This window comes from Anser brachyrhynchus (genome assembly GCF_964034855.1).
Source record: "Anser brachyrhynchus genome assembly, chromosome: 2".
Classification (NCBI taxonomy): Eukaryota; Metazoa; Chordata; class Aves; order Anseriformes; family Anatidae; genus Anser; species Anser brachyrhynchus.
In genome coordinates this window covers 22,241,371-22,268,569 of record NC_137695.1, presented here as the reverse complement: position 1 = coordinate 22,268,569, position 27,199 = coordinate 22,241,371, and the positions used below count along the sequence as shown (strand labels likewise).

At 37.7% G+C, this 27,199-nt stretch overlaps 1 protein-coding gene across 3 annotated transcripts in view; it reads right to left on the bottom strand.

Moving 5' to 3' along the window:
- Positions 1 to 440: 440 nt before the first annotated feature.
- TRDMT1 (tRNA aspartic acid methyltransferase 1) overlaps positions 441 to 27,199 on the bottom strand; it is a 43,237-nt gene continuing 16,478 nt past the window's right edge. For all 3 annotated transcript variants that reach the window (XM_080581469.1, XM_080581468.1, XM_080581467.1), the window contains exons 2-11: positions 22,575 to 22,684; positions 20,354 to 20,430; positions 18,717 to 18,788; positions 14,919 to 14,984; positions 13,179 to 13,248; positions 12,160 to 12,243; positions 11,283 to 11,665; positions 7,228 to 7,285; positions 5,613 to 5,742; positions 441 to 1,176 (exon numbers count right to left, since the gene is read on the bottom strand). In XM_080581469.1, the coding sequence (XP_080437595.1) occupies positions 1,076 to 1,176; positions 5,613 to 5,742; positions 7,228 to 7,285; positions 11,283 to 11,665; positions 12,160 to 12,243; positions 13,179 to 13,248; positions 14,919 to 14,984; positions 18,717 to 18,788; positions 20,354 to 20,391 (1,002 nt within the window). In that variant the 5' untranslated portion in view covers positions 20,392 to 20,430; positions 22,575 to 22,684 and the 3' untranslated portion in view covers positions 441 to 1,075. The remainder of the gene's footprint in view (positions 1,177 to 5,612; positions 5,743 to 7,227; positions 7,286 to 11,282; positions 11,666 to 12,159; positions 12,244 to 13,178; positions 13,249 to 14,918; positions 14,985 to 18,716; positions 18,789 to 20,353; positions 20,431 to 22,574; positions 22,685 to 27,199) is intronic.

Genomic DNA, 27,199 nt, shown 5'->3' with positions numbered 1-27,199 from the left:
GATACCAGTATGATATTGTTAGTACAGAAAGTAACAACCTGAACACATACTACTTCAGAAGGCTTTCAGTCTTCCCATAATTTTCCTTACTGTTACAGAGATACTGAACTCACAAGACCTAATGATTAAAACAAACAAAAAACAACAACAAACATTCAGTCTATGTCTATGGGATAGTGTTGAACTGTGACTTTCGGGCTGGCCATATGCAGTGATTTCATCCCGAAATACACTCTTAACTCTAGTACTACTATCAAGTTTTGTAAAGCAGTTTTTAGAAGAAACCCATATAGCTTTTCTACACTTCTTAAGCCAAAGGAATCTAGACATGAAGTTTTAAAATATTTTTATGTCTTTTATATGCAGGTCTTTGGTAAGGAGCAATGATCTCATCCTGGATAATGTAAGCGAGAACAAAAACAGCCAAGTTATTGTCAGAGTTGTGACAATATTAAAATATTTTTATTCAGCTGCACCTAGACAAATCATTCCAGACAGACAGACACAGTTTGGTTCCATAAACCTGAAAGTATTTAGAGAGGGTCAGACAGACATATAACAACGTCTTCTTAAAAATTACATAAAATACTGAATCTAATAGTTTCATTGGATACAAAAAGAAAAAATAGATCACATATACAATAAATCTGTTAAGAATGGATCACTGATATTTACAGAGGAAGACATTTTGCATGTAGAACTTGGTATCCGCACTTAGTTTAAACAGCTTTGGCATTTACAGCCCTTTTATATTGTATCAACAGTACAGTTTTAAGATAAAATCAAACTGGTTTAACCATTTGCGCTATGTGTGAATACTGTTACTTTTAATTTTGCAAACTAAATCCAACATCTAAATACAGCAATTAATTCCCAGAAACTTCCATTTAAATAAAACGCTTCTACAGTGCAAATCCACCATAAATGCAAGTTATTAAAACACATCAGAACTGTTTAGCAAAATATCTGCACAGATATTTTGGTTAGCATGGATTTTGTTAAGCTGCCATCCGCTTTCTCTTGAAAGATGAAAGCATTTTCCATCACCAGTCTACCATCAGATTGATGTTCTAAGTTATCCAAGCAGAAGAGAGATCAATTTTGCCACCACATGTACGTTGAGGCTATTTCCCAGGAGACGGTAGCATTGTTTCACCGTTACTTTGTCAGGAAAGCCTAAAACAAAACAGATAATACAGTGTCATTAGTCTGGCTTTATTCCTAGCTTTTAGTCTGTTCCTTTTTTCAATGAACAGTTCTTAATACAGTTATCAGAGACTTCAGCTTACATATAGATTTCATACACATAAACACACAGCCTTAAAATTCACAAATTATAATTTCCAACCAGTTTACTGGATTTGGATCAGTTCTTCTATGAATAGTACTGCCATACCTAAGATTTAAGAAGTAGCCTCAAAACGTTGTTCTGTGTATCTAATGCTGATCTAGCCTCTCTTCATACAGCTCAAAACATCCAGCAGTCTCAGGGAGGGGCAGCAGCACCTAAAGCACCGCACAGCTGCTACTCTAGAGAACATGCAGAGTAATGTGGCCATGAGAGAAAGAAAAGATGATTCTACAGATGTCAAGAAATGCAGTTCATTACAAGCTTTGTATTGTACTTCCAATCTAAGGCTCTCTAACCAGTTATGGCAAATCAAATGAGGCTCACACTGCAAGATACCACCAGAACAGATTAAGCTATGAGCAAGGCTTATTCAGGGAACGATCAAGCACCTTAACATTTTTCCATGTAATTCAATGCTGACTCTGTAGAATGCACTCAGAAATACAGACAGCATCAAAAATGTTCTTCACATTGTATGTGCACGACTAGCTGAGAAAAGGGAGGACCAGAAAACATTAAACTGGTCCAGGTATTGTGAAAGGGCTGCGTGCTGTATATTGAATGTGCAATCAAAGGTGAGCAAGCTTCTGAAAATCAATAGTTAGCAACAGCCAGCTGGTCTCCTGTAACTGCCCTTGCTTGCACTCTCAGCTTACTCCAGCTGTGAGCTAAAGTGCGCTTGCTTCAGATTGAGTGAAAAATGAACAGCAGTGGTGATTCAACTATTAGGGTCATTTGCTAAGCTGTTTAAACTTGATCACATCCAATTACTTGCTCATTCCCTAAGAAGAAACACCTAACTTTGACCCTGAGGTCATCACCACCCAGCTTTGGTGCATAAACTGTTTGTGCGAAGAAGTAGCAATAGGTATGTTCTGAAGTTTGCAGAGCACATCAGAAAAGTCCTTGTCCAAAGAGAGCTCAGGAGAGAACATGGCTGGACAGTGGGTGGGAAGCCAAGGAGGAGGTGCTGGGAGGAGTTGTTCCATACTTCTCCGCCAGTTATTAATGCCTTGAATGTGGACTGCTTTGGTAAACACATTTTCTGCCAGCTCCAGCCATTCTGCCCAGCACTCAAATTTGGGCAACCATTCTTCTCTCTTTGGAACATTTGCTTGCGTTCCCCTCTAGAGACTTCCTTAGATGAAGTTTTCACATTAAATCACTGAATAAGGTACAAAATCTACACATTTTAGAAGAGCATGTATAAAAAAAAAAAAGTGTATTTATGCACACACACGTGCACTTAGAGGCCAAGAAGCTTATCCGAACACTGATAATTTCAGTTCTCCTTCTGCCTCTTAGCAACTGAAAAGCCTGAATTCATTTTCAGAGCTCATTGTTTCCTTTATCCCAAGCCTCCTCCATCTGCCTCTTTACATTATCTTTCACCTTCTATCTTCTTGGCTCCAGACTAGCCTACATCAGGACAGATTTACAAACTCACAGCACACTGGTAATTGCTGCACAGCTCTCGTCATATCATTTAGGTCTTGCACGTTACCTGGTGATGTTGAAGCCTTGGCGACGTGCACTACTAGAGTGCTGGCTTTCCACAAGGCTGCCACTTGTTTCTTAATAGCTTACCTACATTACTAATAGGAAAAATGGAAAAGGCCCCCTGACATCACCCTCATGAAAGCAGGTCGCAGGTGCAAGAACGCTCTGATCACTTTTAATGATATTGCTGTGGGACCCGTGACAACAACTAAGACAAATGACTGCACATTATTTCATTGACCTATAGTGCAATTACTAGATATACAGTTAGATGTTAAAAGCACAAATAAATCTGTTAATGTTAAGACAAAATAATGATTTTAGCTCTGGATCTCATGTATTGGAAAAGGCCATCCATTTGTTACAATATAGAACCATTTAGACACAATCATGTTTCTTCAGATAATACTGTAGTGCAGCTAGCAACATGACAGTACCCATGATAAAGCTTCCTGACATTCTCTTCATTTAATTTTCAGCTTATAGTTTTCCCATTTTTTAGCTTCTTGGGTGAACATATTTGCAGTGGCTACATTTCCAGGCTTTCTGTCATTAAACATTTCAGCCCAAATGTTGCTACAGAACACAGGAACAGAGAAAGATAGCACATTTTCCTCTGCAAATTTCACACTTCACAAATAATGACTTGAAATTTAACATGGGAGAAATGCTGTCCAGGATACACCTTTCACTGTAGCCATAAATATAGCAACTTATATGTCTTTCCAAAAAGACATAATATGCAAATCCTGAAAAGAAACTTATAGTAGCTAAATTTACCAGATCCCAATCAGCCTAGAGCTAACACTTTTTTTTGTCTTTCCAAGCACAAAGTGGGAAACATCTAGATTAAAACACAAAGGAAAGAAATGGCAGTCTTGTGACTCACTGCACTGGGAAAACCTTGTTGTGTATATGAATCAGGAGTGTATGACAGTGGAAGGCATTGGATGAGAGGCTTGTTTCATGTGTTGTGGAAGCTGGAAAAGCGGTATAGTGAAGCAGCAAACTGCAAGAACTGTAAAGAAGGTCCCATGGTTAAGGCAGAAGCTGGAATCTGTCCCCAGTTGCTGCGCGTTTCTCCAGTGACAAGAGACAAGTTTGCTAAGTGATCATTTTGTAGATGGTGACTATCTGCATGCTCCCGAAATTCAGAAGCCTGACTTGTCATGAGAGTTCAGTTCTGGCTTGCAGAAGTATTGAAGCTCAAAGCTGCCCCTGAAGATGAGCTCGAAACAGAGAAAGCTCAGTATCATTCCAAGCACTCTGAAACAGTAAATGTCAGGCTTCACAAACCAGTCACCCCAAATTAATGGAGTCATTCAAACATAAATCTTTCTGTGCCTCGGTTCTGCCTCCATAAAATGCAAGAAATGTTAACCCTAGTACACCTCTCAGTGGTATTGCAAAGACTGATTTAACATTTGGAAAACACAAGCTATTATAATAAGTAACATATTTAAAAAAGAGAAAATTGACAATTCGGTGCTCAGAGGGAGGTTAAACAGCACGATAAACCTACACAAGACCAAACCAGTCCTGTTTAGCTCAAATTTCTTTACATCAACCCAAGTCAATACAGAACTGAGCAGTGCTAAGAAAAAGGCTGTCTGCAAAAAGGACAAATTATTAAAGAAGGCAGGGTATGAAAAATCCCACACATTGACATTTAACTCAACATAGCACACTCCTGCAAATACTATTAAACAAGCAAGCTTAGTGGTAGCAAACCTGATGATTTTGCAACCCTGATAATGTTGTTTTAAGGTAATAATAATTTTAATGCAGTTGCAAGTAATAAGAAAAACTAAAACTGCAACAGAATGAAATATATGCAAACCATTAGCACTCCTCAGATCCTGAAGTCACTGAGGAAACTGAAGAAAAGTCTAACTACTCAAGGTCAGTGGTGTCTTATTTTATGAACGCTCATGTTTCTGAGAGACAATGCATTGATCTGATGTGACTGCAGCAGGCCAAGTTCCTTAGCAGGTAGTAACAGCTCCACTTCCTTGCCCTTCTTTCTTTACTGAGCAAGGGGGAACTCTGGTGAATTTACTGCAGGCTTAATTCTGGTTGACCTGTGTGCAATGTGCTGGTATTGCCCAGTCTTGCTCCTTGACTCCCTTGTTTCCACAAAAACAGTGATAAAATGAAGTAACTGACCAATGGCTTGGACTGTCTTTTCTAGAAAATAGAGTGGGCTTAAAAGATCATTAACTGAAGAGTTTGGTTACTCCTGAACAAAGAAGTATCTGTATATTGTGAAACTGCCTTTCTGTCAGCAGCTGCAAATGTTTGGAAGGAAGAAAGCAAGCAGCTCAAACACTGAGAACAACTAACAGACATCCTAAACTGGCAGGATATGTTGACTTACCACAGTTGTGGGTAACATTGGCTGCTGAGTAAATAGTTTCAACTTTAAAACAAAGATATTCCTTCACTGCCATTCAGTAATAGCATTTCTCAAGCCAAAACATTTTTCCTTAGTCTATGAAGATAAACCTAACCATAGAGGATGGTTCTCTCTCTCTCTCTCTCTCTCTCTCTCTCTATTTTTATATATATATATATATATAAAATAGTGGAATGGTAATAAAATAATAATACAGAAAGGCTAGCCAATTAATAGGAATCAATCATAAGAATAGAGTGGTCAGAAAAAACTTGCAAAAACAAAATGCAAGGATTGCTCCCAATAAAAAACTACATTGGCATTTCTGAAGAATGAAGTACAAATGGGTACTTTGCAAGCACATACCAAATTCTGGAGGGAATCCATGTAGATTTGCTATTTCTCTCGGAGTAAAATACCTCAGTTTTAGTGTTGACAGTTTCATAAGCTTCTCTTCTTCAGGTAAGTTTTCAATGTGTTTAAACACTGATTCGAGCTACAAAGAATATCCAAGACAACCGACATCACTATGCAGGCAGAATATGTGAAATTATGCTGTAACAAGCATATCACAACAGAATATTTCTTTGATTATCACAGTACCAAAGACAATTTGAAAGAATGTTTGGAGTTACATTTTTGCAGCCAGTATCTCAGTACCTGCACTTACAAGAACAAAATCAATGTTGCCATGAGGCAATTCATCATGCCTTCCTCCAGTTTACAAGCCATGCCAATACTGAATGAGACAATCGAAGGACTAGAAACATTTGTCAATGACAGAATAGTGACTTAATATAACTCAGCAGCAAGACCATGCACACAAGTTAAACTGTATAGATGCAGCTGTTTTAATACATTTGGTCTGAGATTATTCTGAATTCCGAACTGCATTCCTCTTATGCTTAGAAATACTTTATAATATTAATGAATGGCATGGAAGTGCAGGAGGAGGTGCCTGTCTGCAAAACATGCTTTGTAAAAGTATATGTGAATGATAATTCATTTATTTTTACCTTTCCCAATGCCAAAAAGTCACTTTCTGGTGAACTTAGCATCAACAGCAGAACTTTTCAAAATACTATGTCTTCCCAGATAAATAATACTTTTGGTATTCAAATGTGTTCGGTTTTGGGCTCCTCACTACAAAAAGGACATCAAGGTGCTGAAGCGTGTCCAAAGGGTAGCAAAGCTGGTGAAGGTCTTAGAGAATAAGTCTTATGAAGGGCGGCTGAGGGAGCTGGGGTTGTTTAGTCTGGAGAAGAGGAGGCTCGGGGAGACCTTATTGTGCTCTACAATTACCTGAAAGGAGGCTATAGCGAGGTGGGGATCAGTTCTTCTCCCAAGCACCAAGTGATGGGACAAGAAGAAATGGAAGTTGTGCCAGGGGAGGTTTAGGTTGGATATTAGGAAAAATTTCTTCAATGAAAGGGTTGTGAAGTATCGGAATGGGCTGTTTAGAGAAGTAGTTGAGTCACCATCCCTGGAGGCCTTCAAAAAACGTGTAGATGTGGAGCACAGTGACATCGGTTAATGACATCCTTAATTGGCAGTGCTAGGTTAAAGGTTGGACTAGATGACCTTAGAGGTATGTTCCAACCTAAATGATTCTGTGATTCAGTATTAAACATTTGACAATGTTTACCAAATCGCATATACAAAAATGGCCCTAGAATCACAGCATTGCACTGTAATTTGTCCACAGAATTAGTCAATTTTAATGTTTTTTAATACCCCCATGAAATCTCTGCATGACACTACAAAAAATAATAGCAACTCATTCTCCACATAGAGAGGCACACGTATAATCTTGATTTAAATAAACTGTTGTTTAGGAACTCTAAGTAGATGCGTTGGAAACTTAGTTGCCATAAAAAGTAGTTTTAAAAGCATATCTGTTGTAATATTCAGAATAACAAAGCAGAAGACAAAGCAAGTTTTAAAACAAATCATTCTTTTATGTTAGTCTAGACTTTCTTACCTGTACATCCACTGCTGTCTGCAGAACTGAGCCTGTCCCTTCTACATAGTGTCCATACCTTAGGAAGAACAACAACAGCAACAATCTTAAATGAGTATTTTCACTGGACCTCACAGAACTGACAACTGCAAGGATGGAGGATGAGTTTCATTTGCTTAATTAACAAACAGCCTTCTGGATTAATAAAGCAAAAGGCCTTATTAGCAATGCTGATTCTTGGAGTGCAGTAGACTCTGAACATAATCTTTGGGGATGAGTCTGAAAGCAGTGCACAAGGGTTTAACCACACCCATGCCTTGTATAAGGCAACCAGCCAAGGAATTCAAGCACAGCATCATCAGGAAGCCCCATCTACATTGCAAAGACCCATTTTACACTAAGGCAAAATAAACATTTTGGTCCCAGGTTTTTAACTGGCCGCTCATATTCAAAGTAGGACCATTAGTGTGATCCTGCAGCTTTTAGATCAATCCATTAGGAACAAAGCAGTTCAGTCAGATTTAACTTTTGCTTGCTTGCACATTTTCCACAAAGGGAAGGAAGGAATGTGGGATGGCTTCTATGCAGAGCAGTAGAAAAAAAGAAAGAAAATAAAAAAAATCCAACTAACTAGTAAGTAAATTTACATTATAAAACCATAATACAGCTTTTTTGGATGCTTTGTGGTTGATTGCATAACAACATGTTTACTCTGTGCTCTCTTCCAGGCTATCATTTAAATATAATCATGGGCTTTAGGAAACATGCTCCGATGGTCTAACTATGATAACATACGAATGTTCTGAACAAAAACAGAGACTGAGTCAAGTCAAACATTGGCTTTTGCAAAGTGGAAGAACTTCAGAAGATCCCATGCATCAAATGGAAGTGGTCGGCATCAAGCATTAACAGATACTATCCTTTAGTTTTCTCTGTGTAACTGTAAAGACCATGGTCTTCACAGCTGAAACAAATTTGTGTTTCAAGCCTAACTCCACAACAAATAAAGGAATATATGGCCTTCAGCAAAGACACAATGACCCAGTAAGGCTCAAATCTTTAGAATTTCTTCTTCGATTGGAAAAGCTTACAAGTAGTTCTGCCAATATCAGTGAGACCAACACAAATTTTTAAAATTAAGTACATACAAAACGTATTTCACATCAGGACAAAATGACGTGAACACTAATACAGATTAAAAACATGTGAAATTGAACTGTGTTGTAAATATATAACATTTAACTGGATAGCAGCACTCTGAAAATTCCCTAATGCCATGTTTAACAAGGTAACACGTGCAGTACTGAGGAATCCTCATCTTCTTACACGGCATCTGATCTTATTTCAGATGAGGATATCTGAGCCATAATAAATAGATGAGGATAAATTTCAAAGTGGTAGTTAGAGTTTTATTGGGGAAAAATAATTTTAACAGGATTCATGTTATATAAAATACTCCAGTCAAAATAACTGTCACTGCAGTAAAGAATGCACACAAAAAAAATAATCCGGTTGGTGTAGCAAGATAACATAACATATTTAAAAATGAAGACCACCATACCCTTTTTTATAAATGAATGGTATGGGGGCTTGGTTTTGTTCTGAGGTGGTGCCTTTAAAAAAAAAATGTGGCCAGATGGTCAATGTCAGCTGGATTGTTATTAATTGTTATTGCAGCTGCTGACTACAGAAAAAATTGCATTCCTACCTTAGACTCAGAACATAATTAAAGATGGGAAGTTTTGCCACAGTAAAAAAAAAAAAAAAAAAAAAAGATGCATTGATTTTTGGACATTTCATTACCACTTAAAATGATTGAAGCAGATGGCTTAAGAAATTACAGTCTTAATTTTCACCTGACTCAAGACTGTTTCCCCATCCCCCAGCTTTATTTCTGTAAGCTTTTAAAAAACCTTCATTTTACACACTTAATATATTATTTCTAGGTATACTGTGTCCTATATTTTGCCTAATAAAAAAGTGAACTCCACAATGCTAGAGAGAGTTTCTGTAACTAATATTACTCTATTTTAGGAGGTATCTCTTGTCAGTAGAGCAAGAACTTACAAGTAGGTCCAGGGTAATCATAACTAAAGAAATAGTTTTCATCTACTCTGTCCTTCAGAATGGCCAGTTTCCTCTCTCAGAACTTCAGTCACTGCAAACATGCTCCCTAGAGAAACCACGGCATTTGTACTCTCTCAAGGAACTCAGCAATTGTTTTCAAATTAGCCAGGAGTCTAAGGTCAGAAGGTCCTGCTCTGTCTCTCACACAGCACAGTTACACTTTGCCCTGTACTCCACCAAAGCCATTTGATCCTCAGAAGACAAAGTGGTATGACAAAGGGAGAAAGGCAAAAACACTTATGTAATATCAGTGTTTGAGGTCCCTGAAATAGCAATGACTGAAGGAGGCATATCTGGATTATCCTCAGCACATGAACCTTGCCGGAGAAAACTAAAGACTGATCATAACTGTGGGAAAATGTTTTTTTTTTTTTCCCAGTCTCAAATTTGGTGATCACTATGACTGGTAAGAAAGACACCAGACAGGTACCACAGAAAAGCGATTCTCTGAACCACTCAGCACCGTTCTGCTCCATTCAGGGTCTTTTCTAAATCTGATGCTTCAGAGAACTCCTGGATTACCTACAGCAGCAACTTACTCTTGGCCTCAGAAAGTGACCTGGATGAAGCCTGAAATGTAATTATAATCTTCTTCTTAGTGCTGAGCTGTAAATGATATGACCGCATGGAGAACCATACTGGAGATTTTCCTTCTCCAATTCTTTGTTCCAAAAAGAACAAAGACAGACAGTAAATCAGATTCTTACATTCTGAGCCAAGAACTACCACAACTATCCGGCATGACTCCTCCCAAATCAGCAGAAGAGCAATAGTCACATTCAATGTCAGATTTCCTGCCACTGTATATAGACTTCATATTAACTATTCAGAAGCCTCCTTTGGTGTGAAATTGATAAACATGACCACAAACTGCCCTAACATATTCTAGTGAAGCCACAAATGGCCAATTTATTTTTTCTGATATTTAACGTAAATATAAGAGATACATAAAAGATCATTCTGGCCTTAGGTTTTTGTTTGACTACTCCAGTCAGACTACTGGTTGAAACAGAGCCCACAGGGTGCTGACTCCCCCACAACTCAAACACTGAAGGTAGAAAGTGCATCTATCAATGAGGGATGGAGGAAGGGATTTCCTGTTGCGCAATTTTTTTAAAAAAGCTGAGAATAGAGAATTTCATGTCAAAAAGTTGAAATCACAAAATCTGTAGGAATTATGTCAATCTGACATTCTAAATTCTATGACTAATAAAAAGCCACTGTTACAATTAGCTTTAACTCATTAACCAAAAGTAATTTTGTTGAAACATCTTGAGAATTCAAAAACACACTTCCAGGCTCTAACTGGTACTTTCCAATACAAATGCATTCACTGGAAAACCTCCTGACAGGTTGTCTGTGGGATTTCAGAATGTTCAACAACCTCTGATAGTCAAACTTAAAATTCCAAAGCACAAATCGGAAAACCACTAGACAGAAAAGCACTGATGTTCTGTACCATCAAATACGATTTGTAATGCAGCAAGCTAACTGGTTTTATGACATATGGCCAATCCACAGCTATTCTGACTACACAGCTGAAAAATCCAAGAAATCAATAAAATGTACAGTGGAGACAGTTTTAATGAAGAATGGATCTGTCATGCATGACACTTTGTAACTTCAGTGAGCAATATAAAGAAATTCATTAATGAATCAGTACTACACCAGTCTACTGGAACCATATTTCCGCAGGGGTAATTAAGCTTCTGTGAAGGTCAACAACAAATGGCAGTGTCTGTTGTGAATGCCTTTTTTGAGTGGGCACATCGTGTTCTGCCAGACAGATTCTCATGCTGGCATTCCACTGGATCAGGAAGCATTCTATGTAAGGAGATTTTTACTTTTTTTCCAGGGTTTTTGATGAAATAACTTCTTTCTTACAAAGTACACAAGCAAAAACACACAGTTTCATGACATGACTCAGTAATATCTTCTCTGCAACTTACCCTTTTGTAAAGCAGGTGGATCTCCGGCAAGTGGGTTTAACAATGTCTAACAAGAAAGCGTAGCGCACCAAGAATTTGGGTGCTAAGAAATACCGACTCATTTCTTCATTTTCCTCTTCCAGGAAGTCTTCTAGCATTTGAATAGAGGAATCATTGTCCTGATTATGTTTCCTTGCAATTTCTTCTGCTGTTTCAAGCTTAAAAAGAAAGGCCCCTTTCGGTAAACTCTTCTGGCTGCTGCAATGAGGACCAACATTTGAATCCAGACTCTTCACTCCAGAAGGCAAAGAACTAGATTCACATACTTTATCAACAACTTTGTCCTTGCATAACTCTTCTAGATCCTGACTCTTGTCTTCTAGATCTGGGAATCTTGTCAATATCTAAGAAATAAATTGTCAGAAAGATTAAGGAACTGCATTTGATAAACAACTTGACAGCAGAAACTACGGTAAGAATTCCTTCAGAGATGCTCAGATGCAAGTAACCGCTTGGCGTTATTTTTATGACGATTAAAAAAAAAGTTAGCATCAAGACTGGCTGACCTAACAGCACTGATGACAGGAATGACTGCAATAATTGCCCTTACAAAAGACATTCCCTAGGATATGAAAAAAGTAGCAGAACACTTTTTTTTTTTTTCTAGCCCACCATCAGCCACTGCCCCTCAACTGCTTAAAGCCATCTAAGCCACTGGCATACATCTCAGTCCTTAGAAGACACAGCAACCAGGCTGAAAAAGAACAGACAGAATTTAACTTTTCTGGTGATATCCCTTCTCTTTCTATCCCTTCATCCCCACATACCACTAAACTGAAAATTTAAACCTCAATCTTCATTAAACAAGGCAAATTTAAATAACAGAAATTAGACTCACCTGACCAGGAGCATGAAAGAAAAATGGCTCTTGGTGAAGCTTTGCAATTAGAAAATACCGCAGCCTAGAATTGGGAATGCCAAGCTGTAAGCAAAATCCACAAGACATGTGACAAAGAGAGAAGAAATGGTCTATTGTGTTATAAAAGTTATGTACTAGCATTTACAGTAATATAACTATGCCACACTAATAAATTTCGTCCCTTTGGAGATATCAATATTGGTACTACCAAGACACTTAGGATGAACCATGAACATAACTCCCATGCTTAGGTAATCTCAAGGAAACAAGCAGGCAATTATTTTTTTTCTTATGATTTTGAGAGATTTTTTTTCCCTGTAAATGAATAGGAATATAAACAAATTTTTATGCAAGGTAAGAAGAAAAATGACTTGCACCATTTCTTGGCATAGGTACTGCCTATATATATATTTTTTTTTTTAATAAAAAATCAAAAATATTTCTCCTTGCTTTTTTGAACAAGCAATTAAAAGACATCTAACAACAAAACAAATGTACTACAACTGGTTTTCAAGCTACTCTCTACCATCTTCTGTCAAATATATACAGTACTTTATTGATTCCATTTAGTCTTGCACAATCTGAAATCTCTCTCAACTCGTTTTCAGTTGCCAGGGAAACATGCAAACAGAGGCCCTCCTCCCACAAATGACACAGTCACATTTTCTCTGCTGGGAAAATCATATGCATCAGCACTTCTGAATAAATGAGGCTCCTGCAGGGAAAACTACCTTCTTAGTCATGGTTTAAATTCATAGCTACTTAAAAAAACCACCAACTGTTAGCAAAGAAATACAGGACTAGGATCTCAACAATAATAGCAGTATGATCATGCCAATGTGTGGATGAGAAATCAGAAGTCACATGAGATGGCTCTCATTTGGAAGTATCTTCAGTTCTGGGCACCACTCTCTTTTCTAATAAAATAGATAATTTCCAAATGTCATTGGACTCAGTATAGTTTGAACAGTTATTCTTAGAATAAAATTACTACTCACACAGGTTGGAGACAGGAGAAATTCTTGATACTTAAATCCACATGTTTCTAGTGTTCGCAAAAGTTCATTTCTGAAGTGAGAAGAATTGAAAAGCAATTATGCCCTTCACAGACTCTTATACACCCTTTAAGACCTTTTCTATCCTACGTAAGAACACATTACATGCAATACCTTAGGTACCAAGACTTTCATAACATTCAGTGAAAGAATCAGACAAAGTATTATATTACATTACATTATTATGACTTCATATTTGAAGTCATCCATTTCTGAATGTCAGGAGACAACATTTAAAGTTCAGTGTTACTGTAGCCAAAAATAACTACTACAAATTCACAGGTATCTCACAACTAGTTTGATGCAAATACCCCTTCAAAAATATCCCATTTCAAGATGTGTACATCCCTAGATGAGTGTGCCAGCAAGCTAAGCAGTTAGAGGGCAAGACATTTTCTTTTTTGTGAATTATTAAACAGGAGATTAAACCCACTACAAATAGCTCACTTTTTCTCTCTGTCAAGCATATGGCAACAGCGAAGCCTAATAAAAGGGCTAATTCAAAAATTAGTGGCTTTGACAATAAAAGCAAGGTTGGACTGTGCTCTATAAACATGAGAAAATTACTGAAATGGATGCCTTCTTGAAAAGACTTGTCTTTCCTGTTCCATGCAGGTTATACCAGGCTACACATAAATCATCACCTGTGAGCTGTATCTGGCACTGTATAGGATGCTGCATCCCAAGACAAAGCAAGGATACAGCCTGGTGTGTTTTCTGAGTTACAACCTGTTCCAAACACTGGCCAGCAAGGCACAGCCTAGGGAACCTCAGGCTCTACAGCAGCAGTCTGAACCTCCAGGTGTTCACAGAGAACTGATGAATGCTTTAACCAGTGAGAGAGCTGAACACAGCTCCCAGCTGCCTGCCATATGCATTAAGAAGCATGAAGATATGGAAGCTGGCTCCTCTTTTGTTGCTTTAAGAAATGCTAGGAAATGATCCTACTTTATTCCAGCAAGAAGTGAAGATGACTCCTTGTCTCCTGCTTTGTCCACAAGCAAGCATGGTCCTGCTGTCATGCAGTAACCTTATCGCCAACTTTCTTCTTCCTCATTTCAGACAAAAGTTATACACGGTCTTCACCCTTTCTTTTTGGACCATTTGATGGCAACCATGAACCAGTGGCAATCTACTACCAACAAAGGTACCAAAGAAAGCCACTACATTCTGTTCTGACCTCAACACAAGATACCAGGATCTCCTGTCATGGATAAAAACCCCAAACCTCTGAGTGCTACCCATATTGTTATTTTTCTTTGAAAATTAATATCAACATTTTCTGAAGGACGCAGGATCATCAAAGAAAAACAATGAATCATAGAATGTAGAATGACTTAGGTTGGAAGGGACCTTAAAGATCACCTAGTCCCAACCCCCCACCTATGGGCAGGGATGCCACCCACTAGATCAGGTTGCCTAGGACCCTATCCAACATGGAGTGAACTTGTTCAAGTTCTAACATCTTTATCTGCTTAGGGAAATAAATAGTTATTTAACAAGTTCTTTTCACATCCTAAGACCTTAATTCCTAGATTAAAACTGTATTTTTAACCTATAGTTGCTAACTGTGCCTTCTCACTCTTTTCTTTACCTAAATTCTAGGAAATAAAAATCCTGCCTTCTCCTTCTAAAGAAGACAACCTTTATTAAAAACTAAGCCATGCATATATTAGACTTTACCTCGCAGAAGAGGATTCAAATCCTTTAACATTTTCTAAAAGTAGGTATTTTGGAAGCTTCTGGAGCCTACAAGAAAAAAGAAAAGACCAACAGTTCAGAGTTACAAGAAGTAAACTACATTACATTTATCTACAGATGTGTTCAGCTCCAAGAAAGATCAAAACATTCCTATGCCATGTTAATTATCAAAGTTTAAATTCTGCAAAAAAAAAAGTACCTCAACTTTCGAGGTTGCCTAGATCAAATAATGCCCATTTGAATTACAAATGTAGACTGTTGGTAATTAAAAAACAAAAAACTACTTTTGTTCAGATGTAATGCTGTGCCCAGCTGTACCCCATGCATGTACTTGTGAAAATTTTTACCACTGTTCATTTCCTAAATCATATTATTACTATTCAAAGATTAAGTTTGTAACAGAATAGATAATTTTCAGGAGGAAAAATACCACTACATAGCTATGGAACAGAAAACTTACTTTCTTTAGTTAAAGTACTTAAACCTGAAATCAATGTTAAAATATCACATCAACTTTAGTGATAACGTATCAAAGTCAGCATGCATTTAACTGCTTTAAGAAATGCTACATATTTAGAGTTCAAACTACATATATTCTCAATCTTCTACACTTAACTTTTTCATTTTGATGTGGGGGGAAGGGGAAGGAGCTGCCTGAAATTTAGCAAGATTAGTGCAGAGGTCTGGCAATAGGCTCCTTCCGAAAACAGCATATTAAATCTCTGGAGAAAGGAACATAAAACTGTGCCAAGGACCATTCTAGCAATTTAAAACCATAGATGATTCAGATTCAAGAGTCTGGGAACATCTCCTGCCACTAACTAATACTCTAGTAAGGGTAGTGCAGATACAGTATGGCTGCTGTTCTGAGACCCTGTGTGTGGCATGTAGGAATAGAGCACTTACGCCAGCAGGCAGCCACTCCATGCACATTTAACGAGTGATTTTGGATTTGCACTGATGTAAATCACAGCAAAATTTGTTTTTGCTAGTTCTTAACTAACATCAATTACAGAAATTCAATGAAGAATTAAAGTATTTCACAAGAAATTTGAAAATGAACGTCAAATATGAAAATACTAAAAATAGCATTGAACTGAAAAAGAAGCAGCAGCCAACCCGCCCCTAAAAGAATGGAGAATATCTGTTGGTACGTTTACCCATGCTCTACATCGACATCACCTACTCTGAAACTTATTTTTGAAGTAATAAATCCAGAGCAGTGCTTGAAATGCAAGAGCTCGTACCGGATCAACATGTCACAAGGCAAATAATCACTATACAAAGAGTATGTGTTAAGTACTTGGCACATTTTAACATTAGTAATGTGTCAGTAAAATTAGCAAACTTTGAAGTCTTAGCATTAGATTTTCCTGGGTTATGGCTTGAACATAACAAACAGACAGTATCTGGACCACTTGGGCCAAACTTCATGTTCAGTGGCTGGGGCTTAAAGGATTTCTCAGGCCTTTCCAAATCTTGGACTTGTCCTTTCCATGCCTTTAACATTTGCCTTTCCAGACTATCTGTTAGCCTTATTTCAGCTACATTTCATTCTAAAAGGAGGAACATAAGGTAGGAACAGCCAAGCGATGAGAAATTATTCTATAATTTTCACAATTTCAATGCATGCCGTACCAATTTAGAATGCAAAGTGGTAATTCCTATATTAAGAACTTCCCTTTTTTGGGCTGAAATACTCCCTACTCAATGTCTGGCAAATATGTCATTTCCAAAACATACACAAACATTATCTCATTAAAACATAAATCTACTGGAACCAAGAAACTCTGCAGAAGCCACCATCTTGAACATATTACAGACAGCTCACAGTAACTATTGCCTCAAGAAACAACCTGCCCAAGGGAGATAAGGGACGTCTCATGGGATGTCGAGATAAAGTGTCAGAGCCAAGCCCAGCTCCTTTGCATCGTCATGACGAAAAACATATGTCCTGTTGTGACTAAAGCTTTGCTTTTGAGAAGGAAAAGCCTCTGCCCTTCATCCAGCTAAACCCACAGCAACCAGGAAAAAAACATTTCCGTGTTAATGCACAGCACTGCCCCCAAAGCAGCCCTCCTCATAATGGTGTCTCAGTTTACTGAGAAGGAATACTGAGGTCAGGATTCTCTTCTGGATAAGGAAGGTACTATTATTCTGACAAATGATTAACTTAGTCCACTATCTGCAGTTTTTAATTTATCATTTTGAAAAGTCAGTTGTGAGGAGGACTGAGCTGAGTTTCTTATTCAAAAACAAACGAACAAACAAACAAAAAAACATTTTTCACAATTTTTTAAACCCACATATTCCCCCCCCCCCCTTCTTTTGTCTGTGCTAGAAATGGGAGAGTAATAATAATCTAGCTTTTTACCTATTATTTGTCTAACTTACTGGGATAAGGAATCTAGTCTAATGGTTGTTGTGTGTTCTCTGCCACAGTTTTCTTTGGTGACCCCAGTCAAGCCTCTCAGCCCTTCTGTGTCTACGTTCTCTATCTGCTGGTGACAAGGGCAAAGAGGTGGTCGCACTAACATTGCCAGCTGCAAAGCTGTTTCTGGAAGAAGAATGAAGAAACTCTTCTCCCAGTGCTAGCAGCAGGTTGAGAGAAAGGAATACAGGGCAGGGGAGGAGAAAGAGACAGACAGACAGACCTCTCTCCCCCCTCCTCCTCCAGTTCTGAAAGTAAGAGTAACCCACACGGAATGAACGTAGAGAGAACAGTTGTCCTGGTCTCCAGCAGAAGCAGGACTACCAGGAATGGCAAGTTGACTGGTAGACTGTAATTGATGCAATTTTTCAATGCCCAATGGACATCACAGTCCAAAAGCAGAGATTTCTGAAAAATAAATCTCCCTGAGCAACTGCTTGCTTCATACCCCCATGAAGGTTTCTTACAGTGCCGTGCATCTCTTTGCAAAACGAAATGCAAGCATCACTTGGAGCTGATTTTAACGCTCTTGGTAAGAACAGTTTAAGTCAGCAATAAACACTTTGCTTGGATTTACTGTTTCAAAACTTACAGCCATAATTATCTGCATTATTCATGCATTTTTATTAGGAAACAGTCCTGTCTGACCAGACAAAAATGGCACAGATGCACACAAAAAAGAAGGGCACTGTTCTGACAGTTCAGTGTTATTTGAAATTTTTAGGATTACAACTCAAAACAAGTGATTTACCACAAATCAAACAAACACAAAATCTGCCCCAAGATATCCAGAGGTGGCACCAAGAAGACAAAATAGACATTTTAAGAAAGAATGGAAGGGAAAGGAAGATGTATTGTATTGTGCACCCAATAACATGTTTTTAAACAAACTCTTTCAAATGCTACCTATTCATAAGGTGAATAAATGTTGAATCAAAACTTTTTAATGCGGTGTTTCAAACAATTTTCGTGTTTCCATGATGCATATCAGCAAACTATTACATTACCTGTTCCTGTTTTTAAACAAAGTCAGTGCAGGTTTGATGCTGAACTGAAAATAAACAGTACCCAACTTCTTTCATTTATGAGATAGCCACAGTTTAAACAGATACACAACAAAAAAAGAAAATCAGACAAGGAAGGCCTCTGCAATAACTATGAGACGATAATGACATTAATACAATACAAGAATTTAATAAGTTACATATGATCACATGAAAACAAATGAGTAATACAATGAAATAGTTGTAGTATCCCTGCAAAACATTAAGGATTACTTGTCTGGCTACAATATAAAACACCTAGTTGGTAACTAAGGCTGAAGAGTCAAGGTGGAAGTTAACTTGTACCTTGGGAGAATATCAAGAATATAGAGAAAGCTCTTTGTCCGCGGATCAGATACATCACCTTGTAGGCCAATTCTACAAAAGAATAAAGAAACACCCGTGGATTACTTGCAGAAGACCATCATCTGACTTACGTTTTTCTACAGAAGGCTTAGAGTTTCGGCTTTGAGCTTTGAAAAGAGATTCTGCAAAATCATCAGGTTCAGACATGATGACCTGCTCACAGAGGCAGTGTCCTATGAAATGCTCTAAGGAATGAAAGTCTGACCTGGAATCCATCAATCAGCTCAAGAGATTAAAATCGAAGCATTCAGTATTGAAACCGACTCCCCAGTCTGCAAAGCATTTAGCTTTGTGGCCTTAGCTAGCAAAAACATTCTAAAAAAAAAAAAAGACAAAACAAAACCAAAACCAAAACAAAAAACATATGCACACCCTGAAGCTCCCGGGAATAGCCAGCTATTTTATAATGAATATATTAAATTATTCATACAAACAAAGGCCTCAGTGCTCACTATTTTGCAGGATCAATCCCCATGTGAATAACTTTGTAGCCAATTTTGTAACATCAAACTGGACAGCTCAAGTAGGTTACAATAATGATAATAATATAATAATGCTTCCAGGCCAGGGTTCCCCTAACTTATGCTTGTATTAGCTCTTAAAAAGACTTAAACCTTGGTAGAAGAGTTTTAGCAAGTCTCTAAGATAGTCAGTCTACAGACTACTCTTTTTATTACATTATAAAAGAAAAATATTATAAAATTGAAGGAATTATCCCACCACGCAGCACGTGTTGGCACAAATACGTTTATATCGGTTGGCACTGCTTTGAAGAGAATTCTTTTTCATCTTAGGGTATTCATTTGAGTTAAACTTTCTTACACAAGTAATTTCATCACCGTCAAGATTTTTTTCATGAAGCTACTACTTTGCCTAAGTATAGTTAAGAGAATCTTTCCTCCAACAATCACTGCTGTCAACCTATCTGAATTCGAAACCAAATAGATAAATAAACTCCCAGTAGGTTCTGTTCTTAACCACTGAGATATTTCTCAGTCATACACAAAATCCTTTCAAAGCCTTTATGATCTGTTTTCAAGATGTTGTGCGTGTATGTAAGTTGCATGTATATCCAGGCACTGATACTCCTAATGTTGCCTAAAATAGAAATATTCCTCAGAATAAACTGTTTGTGTGCATGTGCAACTTTCACAGTACAAATAAGAACAGATTGCACTCTTAGTCACAGGCAGAAGTGAGAAATTCCAATTCTCCTTCTGGAGTTACCCCCGTAAAATATTAGACTGATAATTAAGAGAAAGAAAGCACCCCAAAACACAGAATCCTTTAATTTCACTGTTACGCAAACCATAATGTGTGCAAAATAGGTGCTTTAAAAAGCTTAATTAATTTTAACTGAATTAAAATATACATTAAAAGAAATGTGATCAATAATTAAAATTCAAACTGCTGCATTTCTTTCACTTCAGTAAACCTCATGGTGAATAGAGACACAAAACAGTTGCTTAGGAAGATGAAGCTACACAGATGAACATCATAACACTCTTGAAAACATTTCTCCTTTAACAGTACAAATTATAAAAACTGCACTTTTCTCCAAAATGTGCTATATCTACCTTGTAAATGGCTGACAAGGAGGGCTCATCAAAATCATATCAAAAGATAATCTGTCAAATTCTTTCAGTGTTATGCCCTAAATAAAAAAAATAAAAATAAAATATTTTTGAGTATTGTAAACTGTATGAAGCTCCGAAGTCATTCTTCAGACAAAATTATTCCATTAATATCCCAGTTTCTAGTTAGAAAAAACAAACAACCTCTCTAATCACCCGTTTAACCTAATAACTTCATTTTTTTTTTATCTTAGCAAACCATACAAAGCAAATATGTATTAATTGCTTTGAAAATGAACCAAAAACACTGATCATGTCTGGATCTATACATAATCTTGTTTTTTTTTTATCTAATCACTCTTTCAGAAGAGATGTAGCAGTTCAAGGTTCTTTCAGCTGATCACATCAAAATGACAAGATATTTCTCCCCATCCCTCCTCCAAATAAAGTATCATCGTTGGGACATTACATCTTTGTACATCAAAAAAGTGTTGACATATCCAAAACAGATGAAATAAACAGCAGAATTTCTCAGAAGATGAAATACCTACATGATGTAAACACAGATGAGCCTAGAAATAACATGATAGACTCTAGGTTACCATAAGAAATGATGCAATGGCACTCTTTGCATGAGTGCTTTCAGACAGATGTTTGGCAGCATGGACTCAAGAACCAAGCAGTTATCCTCAGAATTGTGGACTATTTCTACCTTTGGTACAGCAAAGCAGTTCAGAGATTAAGCAATTACACACCCAAGAAGTACTTTACAAAAGAAATATACATAGGTCATAATGAAAGTTGTGGATTTTTTTTTTCTTTTTCTTATAAGAGAACACCCTAGAAGAACGCTGACATGAACTAATTATTTTTCAGCGTAAATGAAGACACTGTTTTTATTGTATTGCAGTCTTGGTGTGAAGGTTTTGGTGAACTGCCTTTACAGTGCAGAACTGTGAAAATTTTACCATGGGCTTTGGCCGTGCATGAGGAAATAGGACTTTTCACAACAGTGAGAGGTTACATATACTGAGTATACTCAGCATACGGATGTTATAATCAAATTTTTACAAAAATGCAATACATATGTAGTAAATGCAGGGTATTTATCTGAATTTACAGTAAGGCTTACTTTCTGCTGGAGAGAAAAAAAATACACACACACACATATTTATGTATTTTAAAGGAAAAAATATGTATTTCATACCACAATTAAAAATTGTCTGCTTAGTGGCAGTTTCTGAGATATGATAAACATTAAGATCATAATCCATGATTTCTAATTCACACTTCACACAATAAACAGAAAATGCTGTACATGGCACATGTCATAGCTTATCTATCAGTTAACCTTAGACAGATGTGTTTTAAGTGTAACATAACTGTCCACAGACTAAATCTGCTATTTTTTCCAATAGATTTAAGGAAGGTCTTACTGACTGTAATCTGTTCTTCTCTACTATAGGGAGATGTAAGCATTTTTTCCTCTTCTGTTCCCATATAAAACTGTAAACTGTCACTACTCTGTTATTACTGAGCGCTGAATAAGCAGCTAACCTTTAGCCACCTATTTAAGCCTTGCTTAAGCTGCTGTCTTGAAACAAATTCAGTATCTTTTACCGTCATGTTGTAAAGCTGTAAAAGAAAAATAAGTATACAGTACTATATGAACGCAGGTAAAACCACGTATCTAGTCCGCTCCTCTATTATTAAAGTATGAGCCAACTGTACCTATTTCTTCTTCAAATAATTTGGAAAAGGACCAGAAATCCTAAAACACATGATCTCTTGAGCCCACACAAATAAAAGCAAGACTGTCCCATCCAGTATATTTTCCTGTGTTTTACTCAGATCAACTATAATTACAAAGCAAAGGCATGACTCCAACAGATTTAATTAAATTCTTTCAAAACATGAAAATATTTTTTAATCTAAAAATGTGATTTTTGTCATTCCTTTCGAGCTGGTAAGCATTCCTCTTGACATTCACATAACCTTTCTTGATGCAGCAATCAAGACTTTCAGGAAAAGATCGCAGTGTGAGTATTCCTATACTTCAATGAGCAAACACAGAAAAAGAAATGAAAGTTGTTGTAAAACTTCTATAGTCAAAACACCATAAATTAAGTCTGTTTGTTTCTCCTTCTTACTACTACAGATAGGGAAGACAATCTGATTCAAGAAATGCCAGACTAGAAGCAAAAAAAAGATACTCATTACTCACCTCAATCGTCTTTGCCCACAGTGGTGTGCTGGGAAAGTTGTGTTTATAAACTTCGTTGGCAAGAGTGTTCACATCAACAGCAGCAACAACTTCTGCAGCTGTGCAGCTTTCTAAAATTAAAAAGAAAGAACAGCAAAGAAAAATGTAGCTTCTCTTTATTGTACTTGGAAAATTATTTTGTTCTGTTGCATTACAGCTGTGCTCAAAAATAAAAGGGAAATGACAAAAATCAAACTCTGCTGTGCTGCCTTTGAAAGTTTATATGAAATATGTACCGTGTTACTAATCATATGGGCAATACTTCCCTCCCTTATGCATCCAAAAAGGGAAGCTAACTGTGCCCTTCTTAATTTGTAGATACAGCCTCTGTATCTACAGAAGGACCAAGTTCCTTCGCTGGAGGAACGCAGCCCATGGCAATGGGCTGAGCCCTGTGGCCACTGCCTGCGACTCTCTGGCCCCTGACAACTTATAAGAACCATATGTGTTATTTTTTTTTGGTTGTCTGCTCACCATGAGAAGCAGTATACTTCTAAAATACGTCTGAGGTATGTATGCTGTTGGAATAAAACTTTAAGAAGGTGCCTGAAAAGTATTTGTGCTTATATTCCCCACAAAGCCTTGGGCCTCGAACCCAACTGCTGCCCCTGTTGGGTTCAAGGTCCCCAAAATAACAAACGCTTTGAAGGAAAACATTAAGCAGCTCCTAATCTCGTGTTATCAAAGGAAGTATTTCTGGGCGCTTAGAGCCATTAATGGAAAAGAGAAAAGGACAATAACAAACCTACCGACAGCTAAGAGTAATATAAATAATCAATGGTCTGTTTACAGAGTAACAGAATAACAGGTCTACAGAAACTTAACGCATAAAAAGAGCAGTGTTTAAGCTGCTGCTCATCATGCCACGCTATTTATTAAGAACTCCAATACCTTCCCCGAGGCTTTTTGTCAGAAAGATAGGCTGTGGTCACTGGGAAAACTGTAGGCAGAGAACAGTGTGTTCTTCCTGCACCAGACCAGACCACTTCCAACCACCAGGAAAGCCACGTTACGGCCACCATCACAAAGCCCCCATTGAAACACGGGCAATTTTAGCAAGGGTTCTGTAAGCCCACAGAAACAGGGCAAATAGCCATATATATGCCTGCAGGGACTCTCACAACGTGCACAAGTGGCATATTAACAAGTGACCTTATGGGACAGCCTACGAATTACTACAAGTCAGCTAATTATTTACAGTTTGAGAGGATGAAAAACCAGCTGCGATGTCTCCAGCCCATATACATTTGAGCGATGCAGTTATCACCCATCTACTATCTTTTACCATTCATGTTTTCAAGGCCACCTCATTCAAAACTAAGATGAAAGAGAAATCAGAGTATTGCAAAGGTTGTAGCAGATAGCTTAAGAAAGATCAACCGAGTTGTCCAGCGTTTACTTGGTGCAATAAATGGCGAGATGAGTAAGAGTTTGCACAAGAAAAAATAATTACCAATGGCCACCCTCTAAAGGGCTATGTACGAATCATTATTTGCAGTTAGTGTGTTGACATTTTGAGTGCAAATTGTAACCGAAGTTGTTAAACACAGGTGTATACACAAGGCCAACAGAATGACTACACCTGAGCTTACAGAACAGGTATGTTAACACTGACATCTAGTGAGAAAAGAGCATCCCCTTTGCAGGTTGACTAAATTGAAAGGCGTAGTCAAGAAGCAATACTGGCATCTTCCTATAACGAGTCGGAACACCTAAGTAAGAGAAACAAATTGCAAGTGCTGTTTAAGAAACTGCTTTTCTCGTTTATTCTTTCAGTTCTTAAAGCATGTTGTCCTAATGAACAGATCCTTACTGTGTGTTCCAGGTGGCCCAGAAGAAAAGAAAATAATCAGTAATTTCAAATTATTAGCTAAATGAACACCCAGTTTAAAAATGACAATTGGAAAGGCAGGCAGCATGCTTTCCCCTGCAACTCATGATTCAGATGTTTTACAGGATGAACATCAGTCCAATCTCTTCATACATACAAAAAAAAAGAAATACCGTGGATTTGCAGAGGACTTCATTAGCCCAAATGCCTGGAAATCCTCAGAGAGAGCACACAACTAATAATTTATTGACACATACACACCCCACAATAAAATGTTCAGCCTAAACAAGAGATGTTACCCACATGGGAGGAGACAGCATCTTTTTCCTGAACTATCCCATCTGACATCCTCTCTTCCCTATTCAAGGACCTAATAATTTTTTCAAAGCTTCTCCTCCTTCTCACTCAATAGCTGTGGTTCACTTGGGAGTTCCTGTTACAGAGCAGACTCCCTCTAAAAGCTGATTAAGTGTATTTTTGTGGAAATACACTGGAAACGCATGAAGGAGCTCGAGCGGACAAGCAGATCTCACGCATCAAACCTAACAAAGAAAAGCTTGTGTAAATTTCACATAAGGTGAAAATGAAACATTTGTAAACAACTCTCCTGAAACGTACATAACTTTGATGTTAAACTGTGACACTTTGCTATAACTAGATTTGTTAATTTAACATAACTGTAAGAACTTATCATTAAAAAAGACCAAAAACCAGTCTACAAAAACAGAATCAAGGTTGTGTTTAACTACCTATCCCCACTGACAAAAGGCACAAAATCAACTTATGTTACGGCTCAGTAGGAAGCCACAGACAATGGGGAAGTTGCTGAGGGAGGCGTTACAGCCTATTTTTAGGCAGACTAGAGCATAAAGCTCTCTCTAGGCTGAAATCAGGTGAAATCAAACTCATATCATGCTATTAGAAATGTACTGATTTTGCACTTGAGTCTTAAAACCTCTTGAATACATATAACAGAAGCCCTGTAGCTTAATAAAATTGCTGCAGAGGCAGCAAAATCAAACTGGGCACCAGTTCTCTATTTCGCTGCATGCACAAAGCTGACGAGCTGCGTTAGCCGTCTAACATCCACTTGTTCACGCTGCGATGACTGGAAGGTGTGGCACTCGAAACAAAGGAAGGCAGGATGTGTGTTAGCTTCTGACTTGGAAAAAAAAAAAAAAAAGGGTGGCATCTACAAACTCTGAAAATAAAATTTCTGACTTTACTCTATTTGCCCTTTTCCATGCCAGAATCATTGATTCCTTTGTGATGCGTTTCTAGCAGACCTTAAAATTAGCATAGATCTGTTTATATCCACCCCTCTACTTCTGCACCAGAATCATCAATGCCAGCAGAGCACATGAAACGCACGGAGCTACACCAAGGGCAGCGCCGCAGATCCCACTGTGTTGGGAAATCAGGGCCAAAGCCAATTATCTACGCTAACAGGTATATGGAAGCAGATGGAAAAGGGAAGATTAGTCACACACTGTGTCAGTTGTGTTTCCCTTTAGAACAGAGAGCAAAGATTTCATTTCTGAGCTGTCAGCTCGTGGCTTAAATGATTAGGCTGAACTGTCCATGACTACAGGCAGCGCGATTATCAGGAAACTTGATACTTGCTTCCTGCAGGATACTTAGCAACTTTTTTCCACTGCTGTATTCGTGCAGGCTTTGTTCATGTCCAACCATATAAACCGTGTAAATTTACGCTATAGCCCGACCAGCACCATCCCGCGCTATAAAGGGCTACATTTTAGACAGCTGTTAACATCAAAATGAACTTAGGCGGAAAAACTTCTTCAGATAAGCAAGGTTTTTGTTTAACGTTGTGCTCAATCTTATAGCTGCTTGCCAGTTCTGTCTGCTTTTCCTCCCCGCCTGAGATAGCTATGCTATGCAGTTACGCACTTCAGTTCATTACGCTGTGCAGTTCATGGAGATTATCAAATAAAACGAACAACAATAAGTGCGGAAGACAGCCTACAAAAGACTAATTCTTACTCTAAAACTTAAATATAACAGCTGCAGTGGAAAACTGTCATTAACTTTAGGGCTGCAAAATTAGAGTATTTTTTAAAAGTGGTCCTTTCACATTTTATGCACAGAGATATTTTTTTTTCAGTGACCTGGCAGATGACAAACGCTTGTGGCAGAGACCTGGAATCTGTTTTTCATGGGAAAACTGCCTAAATTAATATGCCATTTTGAGTTTGCTTTGGTTGGGAATGAGTTAGAGCAGGCTGTTTGTTTGATGGAAAGTTGCTAAGGAAATGAATTAGAGCCACAGATTTTCTAAAAATAAAGGTTGTATTTTTCATTGTAGAACTCTGTACTTTACATACTGCCAAAACATTCACGCATGCATTACGTACATATAAAATATCAGAGTTTTAGACATACATGATCCAAACATCAACCTTTGCAAATCTTGCAATGTTTGGAGCACAGGATGGGAAAAAGGAAGAAACGCATTCCTATCTTTTAGCTGCTTCAATCCTTCACGATCGTGAATATGAGCAGGCTCAAAAACTTCCAACCTTAATCAAGCTCAACTTCCAAATTATATATTTTTCCATGCCTTTGCTGTTAAAATTAAGATATTACTATAAAGCATTCAACATCTGAAACTAGAAATTCTGCATATGCTGGATTATCTACAGCTGAAGTATCAGCACCGAGCTAGACAACCCCCAAGATTTTTCTTATTTAGTTTTGGACTGAAACCTAAATTCATGAGCAGGCCTCCTTACAC